This window comes from Anabrus simplex, chromosome 1 (assembly GCF_040414725.1).
Source record: "Anabrus simplex isolate iqAnaSimp1 chromosome 1, ASM4041472v1, whole genome shotgun sequence".
Lineage (NCBI taxonomy): Eukaryota > Metazoa > Arthropoda > Insecta > Orthoptera > Tettigoniidae > Anabrus > Anabrus simplex.
Window position 1 is genome coordinate 117,479,160 of NC_090265.1, and position 19,201 is coordinate 117,498,360.

The 19,201-nt window shown below is 41.8% G+C and overlaps 1 protein-coding gene across 1 annotated transcript in view; it reads left to right on the forward strand.

The window, feature by feature from the left end:
* LOC137496931 (dopaminechrome tautomerase-like) overlaps positions 1–17,778 on the forward strand; it is an 80,808-nt gene extending 63,030 nt beyond the window's left edge. Inside the window, exon 5 of the mRNA XM_068225032.1 lies at positions 17,265–17,778. Within this exon, the coding sequence (XP_068081133.1) occupies positions 17,265–17,778 (514 nt within the window). The remainder of the gene's footprint in view (positions 1–17,264) is intronic.
* The last annotated feature ends 1,423 nt before the right edge of the window (positions 17,779–19,201 follow it).

Sequence of the window (19,201 nt, forward strand, 5' to 3'; positions counted from 1 at the left end):
ATGTAGAGAAATAATTGCGAAGTTTTTCATTCTTTATTATTCCTTATCATTACTATTTGTATTAGTAGTTGTGGTAATACTAGTACTTGCTAGTGGTTTAATATCACACTAACCCATCGAAAGGTTTCGGCGACGGAAGGAAGGGAAAGTGATAGGATTGGGGAGATAGCGGCCATACCCTTATCTGCGGTACAGCTTTTACCTGATGTGAAAATGGGAAACCATGGAAAGCCTCTTCAGGGGTGTCAGCGAAGTGATTCGAACCCCCACTTCCCGAATACAAACTCACAGCTGCGCGACCCTAGCCGCGCGGCCAACTCACTCGGTCGGAAATTAACCGCGAATAATTATTCTCACAAAATTATTAGAACAGTCGTGGTAGTTCTGAGGAAGTATTAAGTTTCCTGGCAATTCTGCCTCGTTCCACACGTATAATGCCTGTGTTTATAGAACATCTTTAATATTGGTCACCGAACAGTTGGCTGCACTATGGGCACATAAGGGATCTTTGTCAGTCAACGGGAAATAGCCATACAATTTGGAATTTAGCTAACATGTGAAATTCGACTTATCATTACAAGTTAACTCATGAAGAAGATAAGAGTTATGTGCACTAAATAATGTATGAGGAGATAATCTTATCAAAATCGACATTCAAAAGATCATTCATGTTTGAATATATACTGTACGTTTGTTTCTTTCTTTCTTCCTTTCTTTCTTTCTTTCTTTCTTTCTTTCTTTCTTTCTTTCTTTCTTTCTTTCTTAATACGTTTACCGTCTATGGTTGGCTTTTCCCTCAGACTCAGCGAGGGATCCCACCTCTACCATCTGGAGCGTGAGACATTCGGTCGGGATACCACTGGGAAAAAAGGACGGGTACCTCGCCCAGGTGGCCTCACCTGCTATGAAGAACAGGGAACTTGTTGGGGAATGGGAAGATTGGAGGAAAGGAGGAAGAAAGCGGCCGTGGCATTAAGTCCCCGAATTTGCATGGAGAATGGGAAACTACAGAAAATCACTTTGAAGATGGTTAAGGAGGGAATCGAACTCCCTCTACTCATTTGAACTTCCGAGGCAGAGTGGACCTCGTCCCAATCATTGTACCACGTTTTAAATTTCGTGGCAAAGTCGGAAATCGAAGCCGGGCCTCCAGGGGTGGCAGCTAATCACACTAACCACTACACCACAGAGGCGGACATATATTGTATGTAGCAGACAAACTACCTGTTTTCCATTTTATTACTGAAGTAGCTGAAGACAACCCGCTTCCCTGGGTATTTTTTGTACATCCATGCGGTTTTCTCTATACTGTACTGTATAATACAGAAGACGTGAATTAAAATACCGCTCTTTTTCTGTGTCTTCTTTCATTTTTATTCTTTTTACGGGGTACATATTGTGACCTTTCAAAGGCACCCAATACGGTGGTCTTCTTTCTTGATATGTGCGCCGGCTGCTCCTGCAAATAATGACATTTAAAAATACCTACCGCCTCATGTAGACTCTTCTCCTCAGGGGTGGTGCGTCTTGGATCCCTCGGGTTGATGGGCCACTCGACGATCGGGGGGTGAGGAAATGAAAGATGGGGTAAACTAAACTATTAAATGACGGTACCCAAAGACTGAATTAAAATTTAAATAAATAAAATGTATTTAACAAAATGTGCAAAGTGTAAAATGGTGTAAAATAAAATAATGTGAAATGAAATTAAAATTTAAAACCGTTAAAGGATCTGCATTACAATAAGTTAATTATCTGCCTTAATAAATTTCGACTGAAGGTCGATCAAAATTTAAATATACTGGAGTACACCGAACCGTCTCCATGACAATGATGTGACCACATTTAAAACACTGGTAAAAAATACAACCTCATTTGAATAAATGATTTACAATAACTTGGAAAATGTCCTCTCAAAATGAATTTGAGTAATTACTTAGTTAATCTATTAATTCATCAAATTGACATTGACTTTGAGGTGTCTATCAAATATTTAACCCATATTCAACTTTAGTTGGGAAACACCCAACTCTAAAATAATAATAGAACACACTAACCATGTGTAACAATAAAAGAAAACAAGAGAAAAACCATGAACATGGTACTTTATCCGTTATATAACCATTGCCACATATTTAAACTACTCGTGGCTGAAAACAAGAAAATTTATAGAACCAAAAACCTGAGTGCTACCATCACTCATTTAATTAGTTAAACCTTATTTACTTAACTGTGATGGTCTGGACGCTTAAAATACTTAAATTAATTAGGCCAAGTGCCTCAAGTTTACATCTCAAATGAAAGCGATCCCTTTACATCGTCAACTTTACCTAGTTTGCCGCTGCCTGCATTTTCATTGTGAATGCATATTTGTGTGGTACCAACTCTAGATGGAGGCAGATCCCATCTTATTTATGTAACTCATCTGCGGCATTTGCGATACAACTGCTTATTAAAGATCGCTTCATTTGCCTAACTGAAATGTAGTGGATTTCTAAGGCTTGGTGATTACTAACTGTCTTCTGGTATGAGCATACCACTACTATGGTTTTGACTATGAACTAATAGATGATCTGTTACCCTAACACATGAAATCTTATTTACATAAATGAACATGTCAATGGAGAACACTGCTCCCAAGAAATACTGAAATTAAAATAACCTGACTTCACCTATTTTATTTACATAAATTAAATACAAACACTATTCACGTATCATCAGATTCTAAAATAATACAGTGACAAAATATATGCAAAGAAAGGATATTATAACAAAAAACAGAACCCAAAGATCGCTGCCTAATACAATTTTAAAAATAAAAAATGCGCAATATCGAAGTATAAAATATTACCCTGATTCAAGTAGCAAAATTATGTGAATTTGATGGCAATCTTCTCACCTCAGACGAAAATGTCTGGACATTACCCTATTCAATCTTTACGGACAATAATTATTGGTATTACATGTCATTAATGATAATACATGACTGTCGAAACACACATTGATCGGTCGCTCTGTTCACAATTCACCTCGGACTCTAACTTGCATATTTTCCGAGCATCTATTTTCCCTGGAAACTATTTGAAACAATACAGGCTTTTCACCTACAACCATTACACATGTCGCATATTTAACATTCTCGGTTAAATTATTCATCTCTCAATTCTATTTATTCATCAATATTCTCGACGTAGTAACTCATAGTACGGCCTCGCTCATATCAGGCGGGCGAAATAACTGTGTCGTTCACACATCCATTTTTACGACATTATTCATGACATGGTCCAAATATCACATTTTCCATTTCTCAACGCAGATCATCAGGGATATTACTATAACTTTGCTCGTTATTTTGATCATATACCGTTTCATATATTATGAAATATCAGAGCTAACTTATCAACGGCTTCCCGTCACTAATTATTTAACTGAAATAACGAGATTGCCTCTCAAAAACACGGCTATCGAAATGTGTAACCACGTTTACATAAAGAAATTAAATTTTGCGTATCAACCAGATCGTCGCGAAATACAAAGTATGAAAGCTACCGGAAACGGTCATCTGAATAATGATTACATAACATGAAATAATAAACTGGATGCGCCAGCAGCAAAAGCAAACATTTAAACTAACATGGCGGCATCTATAAAATCAAAACGTCAACAAAATAACACTCATTACCACAGTTATTATTATTATTATTATTATTATTATTATTATTATTATTATTATTATTATTATTATTATCATCATCACTTTAGCATCTGCACTACACTGTGTGTAAATTTCTTAATAAAATAGAATTCTCATATGTCAAAATGACTTACTTCAAAATGATCCAGAAATAATATGAAAAACATTTACTTAAGGAAACTACGCAAATAACACTTGCTAACACTTATTTATTATTATTATTATTACGATCATGATTTTTATAATTACTATTACCGTGACACAATGGCATTTATATTCCGAATGGCCAAATATAATTGTCGTAGTCTCACGTTTAACTCAAAAATGAAAATGATATCAAACTATAATTAATACCATCCAACACGTGAATTATTTACAGTTCTATCTAAAATTCTAAACTACATTTTTCATCATCGATTGTTCATGGTCCTACAAATCTACATATTTACATTCTGCTCATTTACCTTATTTGTGCTGGAGGCAGGTCAGATCACCCTTCAGCCTCCGTCATGATGAATTTAGTACTCCATCTTCAAGCTGATGTGGTTATCCAAGAGGTCACACACACAAACTTGATGCATTTTTACGATAGCGTTGCACACGTCCATATTTATATTAGCACTCGCATTTTTAACACTCCTATGAAGATTATTCAATGACACTGCATTGAGCACCTGACGTGAAGTTGAAAGTCTGGACTCCGCTACCTGCCTAGCCTCCTACTGTCGTCTCTCTCACCCCTCTCAGTTTGTTTGTGTAAAGGATTATTGGTTATTCACCTTCTCTGACCAAAAAACTGGACTCAAGGTCTTAGTGCCGCAGCATTCCACTAGCGAAAACAAAGTCCTTCTCCCTGTAACTGGCTTGACTAATTCTGCTCCCAAATATCTCACTTGCAATAATAGTTCTATGAGAGTGTGGAAAAATTTAAATGTAATGTTCCCGATGATATGTGGAGAATTTTTATAATAATCGTCCTCCAAAATATGACTGTTCCACAAAATATACAAGCTACACGTGAACTAGGGAAAATGTTATGCAGCTACGTGTTACGAAGAGATTCAATGCTCATTCCGGTCCTAGTACATTATAACTTCATTCAAGGCGAGTGTTGAGAATATAACTATCATTGTCATTCCTTAATTTAATTGCCTGATTATCTCTGCATAAACTAAAGTTGAATAAAAGTTTGTCAAAGTGTTCATTTCGGCTAAGATATTACTCACACAAATAAATACGTTATTCGCTCGGATGCGAACAACTGTACAAGACCGAGAATTCTTACAAGACTGAAAATTCTTACGAGACTGAAGATTCTTACAAGACTGCGAATTCTCACAAGACTGAGATTCTTCCAAGACTGAGATTCACCACCCTGGTGTCGTCGGTTTTGTAAACTGTCCTCCCCCACTTCGAAAACAGTTCTGTGGAAGGGATGTGGCGTAATAATCCTGCACTTGGGACCGATTTAACATACGTCCGTAGGTTAGAATTTTAGGAAATGTGTTCCAAACATTCCTAATTTTGGTCCGATTTACGTGTTACATCGCGTTATGAGAAACGATCACAGGTTAATTTTTACGACGGCACGCGTCACTGGCTCTATTTTCTGCAAGAGTATGGCGCCCCGCCATGACTGTTCATTTCCTGGGCGATACCACTCTTCCATGTAAAATTGAAAATTTCTTACTTAACCACTGATTAACCACACATTTGCACTGATAAATCCTCAAATATTGTTTGGAAGTCAGGACACAATCTTTCATAGCTACTTCGGGCACCAAATCGCGAAATACTAGCTGTAGATTCCCGCTATGACAAGACATTAAAATTTCCAATTTTGTGATTGGCTGAGACGTTCGCGCTCTTAGTAGCTTGGAGTCTTCCACTTTCTGCCAAGGGATGACGGGCATTATTCGTTTCTCACTCGCACTTCTAGGCAGGGCACATTCCAATGTGCGGATTCACGTGGGAACTGGATAGAAAGTTTCCACCTCTCGTCGGAATCATAAACATAATTGGACGTACCACTTAGGCCAGCTATATCCTGTTCGTGCCTTAAGACGCATTCTGTGGATATATTTTCAGTCTGAACGGCGCCTGACTGTTGCTTTGTGAGACTGCAAGCTTTACCCAGCCTACTGCAGTATTCCCATATGCGAATTATTAAACATTTAATTCATGCATCTATTATACACATTCGCTTATGGGTGCAATATATATCTTACATTCTAAGTCATTTCACAAAAATACATTCTTATACACATTTGACGTCTTGTTGTCTAGCGCATGCATGAACAGATATTTTGCTTGTGCGACACGAGAGAAAGCAATGTAGACCTGATCACGTGTGAAAGAGAAATCCTTCAAATTAACTCCGCAAGAGAGGAACATTTGGCCCTGAACTTTATTGATAGTCATACTATGAGCTAATCTCACTAGATATTGTAATCATTTGAAACAAAATAACAAGTCATTTGAGATCAAGGGAATTCTTGGTATGGAAACCGATTGCCCTTTATCTTTGCCGGTTAATATTACTGTCTCAATGACATTGCTAAGGAGGTGTTTCAGTAGGTATCGGCTTTATATTCAAGAATTACAGAAAATACTCACAGATGTTATGGTTCTGAGATCACCATTTTCCTACCAGATGAATCAAGGATGATATATAAAACCAAGGAGTACAATCATAGCCTTCTAGAGTGCGTTCTCACTCCGATCCTTCCAGTACATTCTAACTCATTTTAATACATTCAATGACGAAGTCAGCCAACTTCAGGGCTCACATCTGCCACACCACCACAGCTACAGACACGGAACCCCTATAGTGCATGACGAGAAACTCGAGGCTAAAAGCACACACAAATACCAGTGGTCTGTGATGGATACTTGTGGCTGCGAAGTGAAATATACGAACACATACGTCTATTTGCATATATATACTCGGCGAATTTGAACCACCACATCTCCAAACCCACGATGGGAGACTCGAGGCTACTGCCTTACACAAACACCAATGGTCTGCGGTGGGTATTTGTGGCTGTGAGATGAAATATACGAACGCAGACGTATATTTTTGTATACAGTCGACCAATCTCAACCCACACTTTTCTCACCCTACCACAGCTACCGAAACGCAACCACCATAGTGCACGACGGCAGACTCGAGGCTACTACCACACATAAACATTAGTGGTCTGCGATGGGTAGTTGTGGCTGCAAGGAGAAATATACGTAAACACAGGTCTATTTCTGCTATGTTGTTGGCCATTTTAATCCCCAAAGCTACTACACTGCGACAGAAACCGACACGAAACCACCATAACGCAGGTTGGGAAACTCGAGACTACTACCACACTGGGCTGCGGTGGGTAGTTGTGGCTGCAAGGTTAAATATATAGACACAGACGTCTATTTTTTATATTGTGGGCCGCTTTCAACCATGCATCTCTCACACCACCATAGCTACCGACACGCAACCACTATAGTGCATGATAGGAGACTCGAGGCTACTACTGCACACAAACACCAATGGTTTGCGATGGATAGTTGTGGATGCAACGAACACACATGTCTATTTTTATATGTAGTCGGCCACTTTCAGCCCCCAAATCTACCACACGAGCTCAGCTACCGACACACAACCACCATAGTGCACAGTGGGAAACTTGAGGCTACTACTGCACACAAACACTAGTGGTCTGCGATGTATAGCTGTGGCTGTAGGGTAAAATATACGAACACACACGTCTGTTCTTATATGTAGTTGGCCACTTGTGGGGGGGGGGGGAGGGATTTTTTACGAACAGGCGGACGGAGTGGCTATGGGAAGTCCACTTTCGCCCGTAGTGGCTTATTTCTTTATGGAGCATTTTGAGGAGGAGGCTCTTACTTCGGCGCCCGTCAAACCTATGATATAGTGGAAGTATGTTGATGCATTTGTGGTCTGGACAGAAGGTTCTGAGAAACTTCATTAATTTCTAAACCACGTAAAGCAGCAACATATTTCAATTAAATTCACTATGGAGATGGAGTCGAACGGATGTCTTCCATTCTTGAATGTTCTAGTAAGAAAGAAACCGGACGGCTCCTTAGGAAATCCCGTCTATCGCAAGCCTACCCACACAAATCGCTATCTTCATGTAGATTCTCACCACTATCCAGCACAAAAACAAGACTTTCTCACGACAATCGCCAAAAGGGCGAGACGAATTTGTGAGCCATCAAATATCCAGGTGGAGATGGACACGCTCAAAGTCACGTTCAAGGGTAATGGTTACAGCGATTTGCAGATTCATAGAGCCCTGCAACCCAGAGAAATGAACAAGCAAAGCTCACAGAAGGAAGAAGTGAAAGGAACTGCCTACTTGCCTTACATTCACAACCCTAAAGATCGAATTGCCAAGGTCCTCCGCAAACACAGTATAAAAACCGTGTTTGGCACCGCTAATAAATTGCTCGCAGTCTAAGTAAAACCAAGGACAAATTGTCCCCACTTTTGCATCCTGGGGTATACGAAATTCCCTGCACTTGCGGTAAGATATACATCAGCCAAACATGCCGGTCCATTGGTACCCGTATCAAGGAACATGAACGTAATATTTGTCTCAACCAGCCAGAAAAATCGGCAATAGCTGAGTACGTTCTATCGTCGGGTCATGATGTCATGTTCCCAGATGATCGAGCTCTTACCCACACTAGACACTACAGGTCCAGAATTATACGGAAAGCTGTGGAAATACGTAGAAATCCTAAGAATTTCAACAGTGACACTGGCTATCAATTAAATAATATACCTGGTTGCCACCTATTAAGGATTTAAGTAGGTAGTTCCCTTTCCTGTCCCTTCACTATTGTTATTTCGTCTCGGTGTTTTCCTAATTCGTACGTTCCTCATCGCCAGATGTTTCATTCCAGGCTTGTGTCGGTGTCATACATCTGTCAATGGCATATGTTACGTACACATGTTATGTGACACTCTTAGACTGACTCTGATGGTTCGGTCAGCTTCCGCTTCGAACGCTAGCGCAGTACCACGTCCGGAGGGCCATCTGGTGACGAATGCACGTACCATTTTCACTTCTATTATAATGTCAAAATTTAAAATGTCATTTTTTAAGAAGCCTTTCTTGTGGACAGTCGAGTTTTTCTTCTGATGTAGCAGAGCAAAGTTCTCTGCGAAACGTAAAGAATTTCACTTTATTTTCTTGACACAGCATAAGCTCAAACGCCTATACAGTATCATGCCTATAAGTACGGGCCGTGAAAGCTACAATGGCAACACTATAGTACATGATAGGAGACTCGAGGGCACTACTGCACACAAACACCAGTTGTCTGCGACAGATAGTTGCGGCTGCAAGGTGAAATATACGCACACATACGTCTATTTTTATATATAGATTGGAGACGTTTCACTTTCTTCTCTCCAAAAACTTTCCACAGAATCCAATCGCATGCTTAAAATACCCAAATCAAAGATAATTGAACTTGTCCATTAAAACTTGTCATTGATAACTTCACACAAAAGGTGACCAAGGATACCGATATGAAACACTCCTAGCTGATCACTCTATTTCCAAAGAGTGATTAAGGATGCAAAATATAAACCTATTATTATTTTCAGTTCCACGAGTACGTTATCCACAACGCCAGAACTCAGAGCAGGCCAGTTGCTAAACACAGCAGAAGAAGTAACTACCCAATCACCGGTCGCTCCTACAAGAATGACAACAGCTGGCAGTACAGAAAACTCACCACGGCCATCCACTGCCTTGCGAGTAGCAACGTCAAGGGCTACAGCAAGACCGAGTACAGTCACAACAGTTACGAGCGTATCAGACAGAACAATGAGTACCTCTCCAAGACGGAATGCTGCTACAACGGCCATGACACCACTGCCGCGAAGTGTGACCACCGCAAGACCTAGCACAGCCACGAGTACAGCATCAAGGACAACGACCACTTCTCCAACGAGGACGGTGATGCCAACAGCAAGAACAACACCCATATCAACTCAACCAACTACTAGATCCAGCCTGAGTGCATCAACATCATCAAGGTATGTGATGATGCAATTTTGCCGTAGGAATTCTGCGATGGAAACATCACAGATCTGTTTTAACCACTCACAGCAACACAGGAACTGCTCTTGGTGAGGACCATTACCTTCACGTTTGGCACAACTTGCACGATGTACAGGGCCGATGACCTAGATGTTAGGCCACTTTAAACAACAAGCAAGCAGCACGATGTACAGCACATCACTGAGTGTACAGTGTAAGTGAACAGCACCTAAGTTACTGTTATTAACAAGGTTTGTCTAACAGAATTGTTTAATTTATTACTCTTCTTCACATTCCATCCTTTTTTTTCTTTTTGCTAGTGGCTTTACGTCGCACCGACACAGATAGGTGTTATGGCGACGATGGGATAGGAAAGGGCTAGGACTTGGAAGGAAGCGGCCATAGCCTTAAGTAAGGTACAGCCCCAACATTTGCCTGGGGTGAAAATGGAGAACCACGGAAAACCATCTTCAGGGCTGCCGACAGTGGAATTCGAACCCACTATCTCTCGGATGCAAGCTCACAGCTGCGCGCTCCTAACCGCACGGCCAACTCGCCCGGTCATTCCATCCTTTCAAGAGATCCAAGAAAGTTATTTCTATGAATAATGAATTCTACATTAACATTATTTTATGAGAATAACTAACTCTAGATTCATAAATGAAGACATGAAATCATTCCAGGAAATTGGTGGAAAGCCCAATAACGCTACTTTGCTAGTTCTTGATTTCTAAGCTAGAAATTAACGTGGCTTACAAGAATACGGAGAAACTTAAAATGTTACAAATAATGTTCTTAGATTCGTTCGAAAATACAACATTGGCAGTGTGATAAAGCATGGAACTTTAGATTGCTTATGAACTGTTCAGTCTATTTTCAAATTAACATCGGAAGACACTGAAGTGAAGTAAGAATGAATAATTGATTTGGTAGGTATGAGTAGCTCAGATGGTGAAGCTCTGACCTTCTGAGCTCAGAATGGCGAGTTCGATCCCAGCTCTGTTCGGTGGTATTTGAAGGAGTTCAAATATGTTAGCCTTGTATCGGTAGGTTTACTGACACGTAAAAGAACTACGCAGGTAACAGTTTCGGTATATCGGCGTCTCCGAAAACAGTAAACATAGTTAGTGGGGGGGTAAAACCAATGTAATAATAATAATAATAATAATAATAATAATAATAATAATAATAATAATAATAATCATATGGCTTCAGATACCGTGAGAGTCATTTCAATTTGTCGTCATCTGGCTGCCAACTCGTCAATTTCGACGTACCGTTTTACTGAACGCCTACTAAATGGCACAGTAAACCGAGTCATTCTTGGGTGCCTATGGCAACACTTTCAATGAATTTTGGCGGGTAAACACCAAACATGAAAGCATAGATCATTTACATGCCGACATCATACGACATGGAGTGTCGAATAGACGTTTTTTCCGCCCTTCAAAAATACGCGTACGGTACCTCTGTCGAGTATGAACCCGCTCTCTGGGGATCCAGAGACCGACACAGAGAGAGCTAAATATTATTATTATTATTATTATTATTATTATTATTATTATTATTATTATTATTATTATTATTATTATTATTATTATTATTATTATTATTATTATTATTTTGGCCTGATAGAGAAGCTGGAGGCCAAAGAACGGAAGATTTTGCGAAAGATATTAGGTCCCTTCAAAGACAATGGGGAGTGCAGAAGATGAGATAACAACGTTATATACACCCACGTACAATAGAGAAGATTACCATTACCATCCGGAAAATAAGAATTATCTTTTATGGGCATGTGACGTGAATGCACAAAACAAGACTGACCAACCGCATCATTACCTTCTTTCAGCAGAAGAAAATCAAAGGTGCTTGGTTCATTCAGGTAGATAGAGACCTTGAAGAAGTAGGAATCACATATAATGACATCCAGGAGATTGTCCCACTTAACAAGAAACTTCAAGCATTCTAGGATTTCCGAGACAAGCCAAAATTAAAAACAGGAAAGGCATGGACGCAGCAGAGGCAATAACGACACCGAGAACGCATGCGGAAGTACTGGGCGGACATCAAAGCCAGAAGTAGCCAGTTGAAATGGCTTTGTCCAAAGTTGGCAGATAAGTTACGACATTAACGAATGAAATTGCCGGTCTCACGATGTAGCGGTAACGTGCCTGCCTCTTTCCCGGAGGCCCTGGGTTCAATTCCCGGCCTGCTCAAGGATTTGTACCTGGATCTGAGGGCTGGTTCGAAGCATATTTAGCCTGCATGATTATATTTAAGGGGCTACCTGGTCTTGAAAGCCAGGCATAACGGCCGAGAGGATTTGTCGTACCGACTACCCGATACCTCGTAAAATGTAGGCCTTCGGGCTGAGCAGCGTACGCTTGGTAGGCCAATGCCCTTCGGCAAAAACTATTATTATTATTATTATTATTATTATTACTATTATTATTATTATTATTATTATTATTATTATTATTATTATTATTATTATTATTATTATTATTATTATTATTATTATTATTATTATTATTATTATTATTATTACTTAATGGCAATTTGTGCTGAAAGCTTGCAGTCTAATATCTTGGATCTTCAAATTAAGTGCAGTGGATATGATTTGAAAATTAGTTTTTACAAGACTAAAGTGATTTATTTAGGTAAGTAACCTAAGAGAATTGAGAATACAAAGCTGGAACAGGTAGATCATTTCAAGTAAATATTTAGGACGCGTATGCACCGAGCACAGTAAGTGAGATTTAATCAAAGTGCAGTAACGCTAATGCAGTGAGTTCGCAGTTGCGATCAACAGTAAAGATGAAGTCAACCCCCAGACGAAACTACCTTTACACCGGTCTGCTTTCAGACCACCTTTGTATTACGGGAGTGAAAGCTGGGCGTACTCAGAATATATTATTCATAGGTTGGAAGTAACAGACCAGCAAGAATGCTCGCTGCCACAAACATGTGGGAACAATGGCAGGATGGTACTCGGAATGAGGAAATAAAGACCAAGGAATGAACTCGATTGACGAAGCTGTAGGCATAACGGTAGTGGGGTCATGTGAGGTGAATGAAGGAGGATATATTACCTAAGAGAATAATGGACTCGGGCAGTGAGGGTAAGAGAAGTGGATGGAGACCAATTCGACAATGGTTAGACTCAGTTTCTAATGACTTAAAGATAGGAGATATAGCAACTAAACGAGGACAAAAAACTAGTTACAAATAGAGGATCATGGCAGCATTTAGTAAATTCGCAGAGGCTTGCAGACTGAACAGGGGCTGCCTGGCCGAGGCGGTAAAGGAGTGCTCGGTTCGCCCGGAAGGACGTGGGTTCGAATCCCCGTCAGGAAGTCGTAAAATTTAAGAAACGAGATTTCCACTTCCGGAGGTGCACATGGCTCTGAGGTTCACTCAGCCTACATCTTTACCTTCCACTCAATCAATCAATCACTACTGATATGCTCAGGTGGCAGATTCCCTATCTGTTGTTTTCCTAGTCTTTTCTTAAATGATCGCAAAGAAATTGGAAAATTATTCAACATTTCCCTTGGTAAGTTATCATCATCATCATCATCACCTGTTTACCCTCCAGGTTCGGTTTTTTCCTCGGACTTAGCGAGGGATCCCACCTCTACCGCCTCAGGGGCAGTGTCCTGGAGCTTCAGACTCTTGGTCGGGGGATACAACTGGGGAGTATGACCAGTACCTCGCCCAGGCGGCCTCACCTGCTATGCTGAACAGGGGCCTTGTGGAGGGATAGGCAAGGAAGAGGGAAGGAAGCGGCCGTGGCCTTAAGTTAGGTACCATCCCGTCATTCGCCTGGAGGAGAAGTGGGAAACCACGGAAAACCACTTCCAGGATGGCTGAGGTGGGAATCGAACCCACCTCTACTCAGTTGACCTCCCGAGGCTGAGTGGACCCCGTTCCAGCCCTCGTACCACTTTTCAAATTTCGTGGCAGAGCCGGGAATCGAACCCGGACCTCCGGGGGTGGCAGCTAATCACGCTAACCACTACACCACAGAGGCGGTCCTTGGTAAGTTATTCCAATCCCTAACTCCCCTTCCTATAAACTAATATTTGCCCCAATTTGTCCTCCAAGGCCTTTATGGCCTGTACGGAGGTGTCTTTGTCTTTGCAGACTGAACGCCGAAAGGCATAAGAGTCTATGAAATGTCGTATGGCTTTTAGTGCCGGGATATCCCAGAACGGGTTCGGCTCGCCAGGTGCAGGTCTTTCTAATTGACGCCCGTAGGCGATCTGCGCGTCGTGATGGGGATAAAATGATGATGAAGACAACACATACACCCAGCCCCCGTGCCATTGGAATTAACCAATTAAGGTTTAAATCCCCGACCCGGCCGGGAATCGAGCCCGGGACCCTCTGAACCGAAGGCCAGTACGCTGACCGTTCAGCCAACGAGTCGGACATAAGAGTCTATAATAAAGGTGTACTCTACAGCACGTATGTATTATTATTAACACTAGGCCTAATTTATTATTATTATTATTATTATTATTATTATTATTATTATTATTATTATTATTATTATTATTATTATTCGTGAATGATTCCTTCCGGAACACACAAAGCTTTATCTATGATTTCGTTTGCGGAGGATCCAGGATGCTTTGATCTGTTGACTAAAGATCCTCTTCCTTTCTTCCGTCCCCTTGGTACCTGCTCTTTTTGGTATTTCATTCTCGGGAGTAACTCCCCACTTTATTATTATTATGTCCGACTCGTTGGCTGAACGGTCAGCGTACTGGCCTTCGGTTCAGAGGGTCCCGGGTTAGATTCCAAGGCCGGGTCGGGGATTTTAACCTTAGTTGGTTAATTCCAATGACACGGGGGCTGGGTGTATGTGTTGTCTTCATCATCATTTCATCCTCATCACGACACGCAGGTCGCCTGCGGGAGTCAATTAGAAAGACCTGCACCTGGCGAGCCGAACCCGTCCTGGGATATCCCGGCACTAAAAGCCATACGACATTTCATTTCACTTTCATTATTATTATTATTATTATTATTATTATTATTATTATTATTATTATAGGAAAGCAACGGGAAACTACCTCATTCCTCATTTCCCTAGTGCGCCTCTTCAGTGATGCCTAGGCCATCTATGACAGCTGATGGCAGAGCTGTTGAGGATCCAACCAGGCTTAGGACTGAAGACTGAACATACATACATTATTATTAATATTATACAGGTTTTCTTGGGTTTCTCGGTGTTGAGTCACATTAGATGGCATTACCAACCAAGCGTAGGGAGACACTAATGCGATTGCAATGTTCTTCAGTTACGAATTCTTGAAATCCCTGTTCTGCTTTTTCCTCGTAACGATGCAGATTTCTAAGCCCAGTATCTCCTGCAGCTTAATGTAGATGTTCTTCTTGAGATTTAGCAACTGAAATGCATCGTACAGCTGGAGGGGAATTTGCCCTAGTGCTTCCACCGCTATCGAAACAAACACTAATGTTTGATTATATATATATAAATATGCCCGTCTCTGGTTTGTGTGAATAGCTGCAACCACTGGAGGCCTGGGTTCGATTCCTGGCTCTGCCACGAAATTTCAAAAGTGGTGCGAGGGCTGGAACAGGTTTATCTCAGCATCTTGAGGTCAACTGAGTTGGGGGTGGGGGTCGATTCCTTCTTCAGCCAACCTGGAATTGGTTTTCCGTGGTTTCCTACTACACCTCCAGGCAAAACCGGAATGGTACCTAACTTAAGGCCACAGCCGCTTCCTTCCCTCTTCCTTATCTATCACTTCCAAGCTTACCTTCCCCGCACATAGCCACTGCTCAGCATAGCAGGTGAGAACGCCTAGGGATGTACTGGTCCTCCTTCCCAGTTGTATTACCCCGGCCCAAAGTCTCACGCTCCAGGGCATGGTCCTTGAGGCGGTAGAGGTGGGAATCGAACCCATCTCTACTTAGTTGACCTCCCGAGGCTGAGTGGACCCCATTCCAGCCCTCGTACCACTTTTCGAATTCGTGGCAGAGCCGGGAATTGAATCCGGGCCTCCGGGGGTGGCAGCTAATCACACTAACCACTACACCACAGAGGCCGAGTGATTATATCCTTTAAAAACTGAAATATGGAACTTATCTTATATTTGATCGAATGTGATGATGTCCTTTCAAGAACGAACCATGTCTTGCTATTTTAATTAAGTTGCTTCTTCTTAAGGCAGGGCCTCTCAAACGCCCAAAATATCACGCGTGCAAACCGAGGCGCAGACGTTTTGTGCGCAGTGCATCGGTCCGACTCAGCTCTGCTCGGACCAGCATTTTGTCTCGGGAGGACACGGCTAATCTCGGCTAAGTTCGGCTCAACTCTGCTCGGGATGCGGAGCGCTGTTGAGCACGTGAGGAAGGGGGAGACAGGCGGAGTGAGCGAAATAGGCGCAGAGAAAGAGAGGGACAGCGCTACTGCTCAAAATCGAGGAGTGGGGATCTGCACTCTGGTCAACCAAAGCCAAGTCGTCATTTGCAACTTGCGCCGCGCAGTGCACCTGTGAATGCACTCTGAGAGGCCCTGTCTTAAGGTATAATTCTCTAACCACATGATTTCTTCGTCACATAGTTTATACATTTATTTGCTCAAAAATTAGTTTCGGCAGACGGAAGAACCTAACAGTAATAAAGAATTAACTGAGTCGAAACTGAAAAGAGATGGTTTCATATATATATATATATATAAAAGAAATAACGCGAAGTGCAACATTTAGTACGCTAAAACATAGACAGGCACACAGCTGTGAGCTTGCATTCGGAAGATAGTGGGTTCGAACCCCACTGTCAGCAACCTTGAAAGTGGATTTCCGTGGTTTCCCATTTTTTGCTAGTGGCCTTACGTCACATCGACTCAGATAGGTCTTATGGCGACGATGGGATAGGAAAGGCCTAGGATTTGGAAGGAAGTGACCGTAGCCTTAATTAAGGTACAGCCCCAGCATTTGCCTGGTGTGACAATGGGAAACCATAGAAAACCATCTTCAGGGCTGCCGACAGTGGGATTGGAACCCACTATCTCCCGGATGCAAGCTCACAGCCGCGCGCCCCTAACCGCACGACGAACTCGCCCGGTTTTCCCACCAAACAAATGCTCGGGCTGTACCTTAATTAAGAACACAGCCGCTTCTTTCCCACTTCTAGTCCTTTCCTAACCCATCGTCGCCAAATGTCCTGTCTTTGTTGTTGCAACATAAATCAGATTGTAAAAACGATTAAAAACATAGATCCTATAAATAGACATAAATATCTTAAAGTGTACTAAATGTTACATTTTGAGTTTCAACAGATTGAAAACTTACTAATTATATTAACTTAGTTGAAAATGAAAAATAATTATATCCTGTTAACAAGCTAGTAAGTCCTCCATAAATCCTGGATATCTTAGATTAGGGAAATTGTCAATACATTTAAACATTAATGGAAACTGAGGTGATATTTCCACTACTAACTCTCATTATACGTTGTTTCAGCACAAGTCCACTGAGGTCTACTACTATTACCGTCACCACCACCACTACCACCACAACTACCACAGCTGCTACCACCAGATCTACCCCAACCACTGCTACAAACAGAGGAGCCTCTACCACTGCCTCGACTACTACCACCCCTACGACCACCACTACTGAGAGAAGCCGGTTGGGCAACTTACTAGAAACAGCTGGAAGAATGCTGGAGGACTGTAGGGATCTACCCATTGGACCAGACGGACTGAGACCTTGCGATGTGATCGATCGATCACGGAACACTGTTAACAGGATGTTAGCTAATAGCCCTATAGGAGATGTTTTGAACAACGGTGCCTTGGAGAACGCTGTTGGTAATATGACAAACAATCCTATTAGTAATGCTGTAAACAACACCATCAATCTAATAAGAAACAACCCTATCAGCAATGCCATAGGCAATATAGCTATTAATCCCATCAGGAATATTGCAAACAACAATCCCTTTAGGAACCGTTTCCGGGGTATATTTGGATGAAATATTGTGTATTAGTGCAGTGGTATTATTTAAAACAACAAATATTTCTCTTCTACTCCAGATTCTAGCTTCTTTCAACAGTACATCATTTTACTTAAAGACTGGACTTTCATAGAATAAAGAAAATAGTCACGAATATCCAAATGCGCACGAAGGTTCATAAACATGAATTTTAGAATTAAGTTCACGATGAGGCTCATGATTTGCGAAACAAATTTGTGAAAAGTACTAGTCCATGATATCCAGACGTTTTATGTCATAAGATTCAGTGTTAACCAGGTCGGCGGTTACAGATTAGTTTTACCAGGTGAGTTGGTCGTGCGGTTAGGAGCGCGCAGCTGTGAGCCCGCAACCGGGAGATAGTGGGTTCGAACCCCACTATCTGCAGCCGTGAAGATGGTTTTCCATAGTTCCCCATTTTCACACCAGGCAAATGTTGGGGCTGTACCTTAGTGAAGGCCACGGTCGCTTCCTTCCAACTCCTAGGCTTTTCCTATCCCATCGTCGCCATAACACCTATCTGTGTCGGTGCGACGTAAAGAAAATAACAAAAAATTAGGTTTCGGCCCACAAGCGGCCACGGCTGGTTCGTGGTCCGAGAGTTCTGCACTCCGACCGACCAACCGAGGAGGGGAGAGGAGGGGTTGCCACGACTCTACCAAGGCTGTACTCCTCTGTATTCGGGAGACGGAGGGGGGATGGTCCCCACCATCGGCTGTCCTCAGAATGATTTCCGGTGGTTTTCCATTCCCCCGCTTTAAGACGAATGGCGGGACAGTTCCTATTATAGATCACGGCCGCCAACCCCATCACCTTCCCCGAACATCTCCTTCTCGGATACAAAACTCCTGGCCGGAGAGACGGCCTCACCGTGTAAGAAAGAGGCTCTCCTCTGCCTTCAAGGGAGGAATTAACACATTTTAGTAGTAGAAGTGTTAGCCAGTTTAAGTTAATAGGAATTGGGTGGGTGGTCTATTTCTATTTTCTATTGCTTTTACGTCACAAAGGCAGGTCTTATGACGACGATGGGATAGGACATGACTAGGACTGGGAAGGAAGTGACCACGATCCAGCGAGGCATATAACTGGTGTGAAAATAACAAGCCACGCTGCTGATAGTGGGGTTTGAACTCACCATCTTCCGAATGCAGTCTAACAGCTACAAACACAAATTACGAGGTCAGCTCGTTCAGTAGGTCTATTTAAAGGAAATAAACGCACGAGTGCCTTACACATGATGTAACATAATATATGGTGTCAAATATGTTATGAACGACATCTCTTGTTTCTCTCTATTATTATTATTTTTTTACAATTAGTTTTACATCACGCTGATACAGATAGGTCTTGTAGCGACAATGGGATAGGAAAGGACTAGATGTGGGAAGGAAGCGACCGTGGCCTTAATTGAGGTACAGCCCCC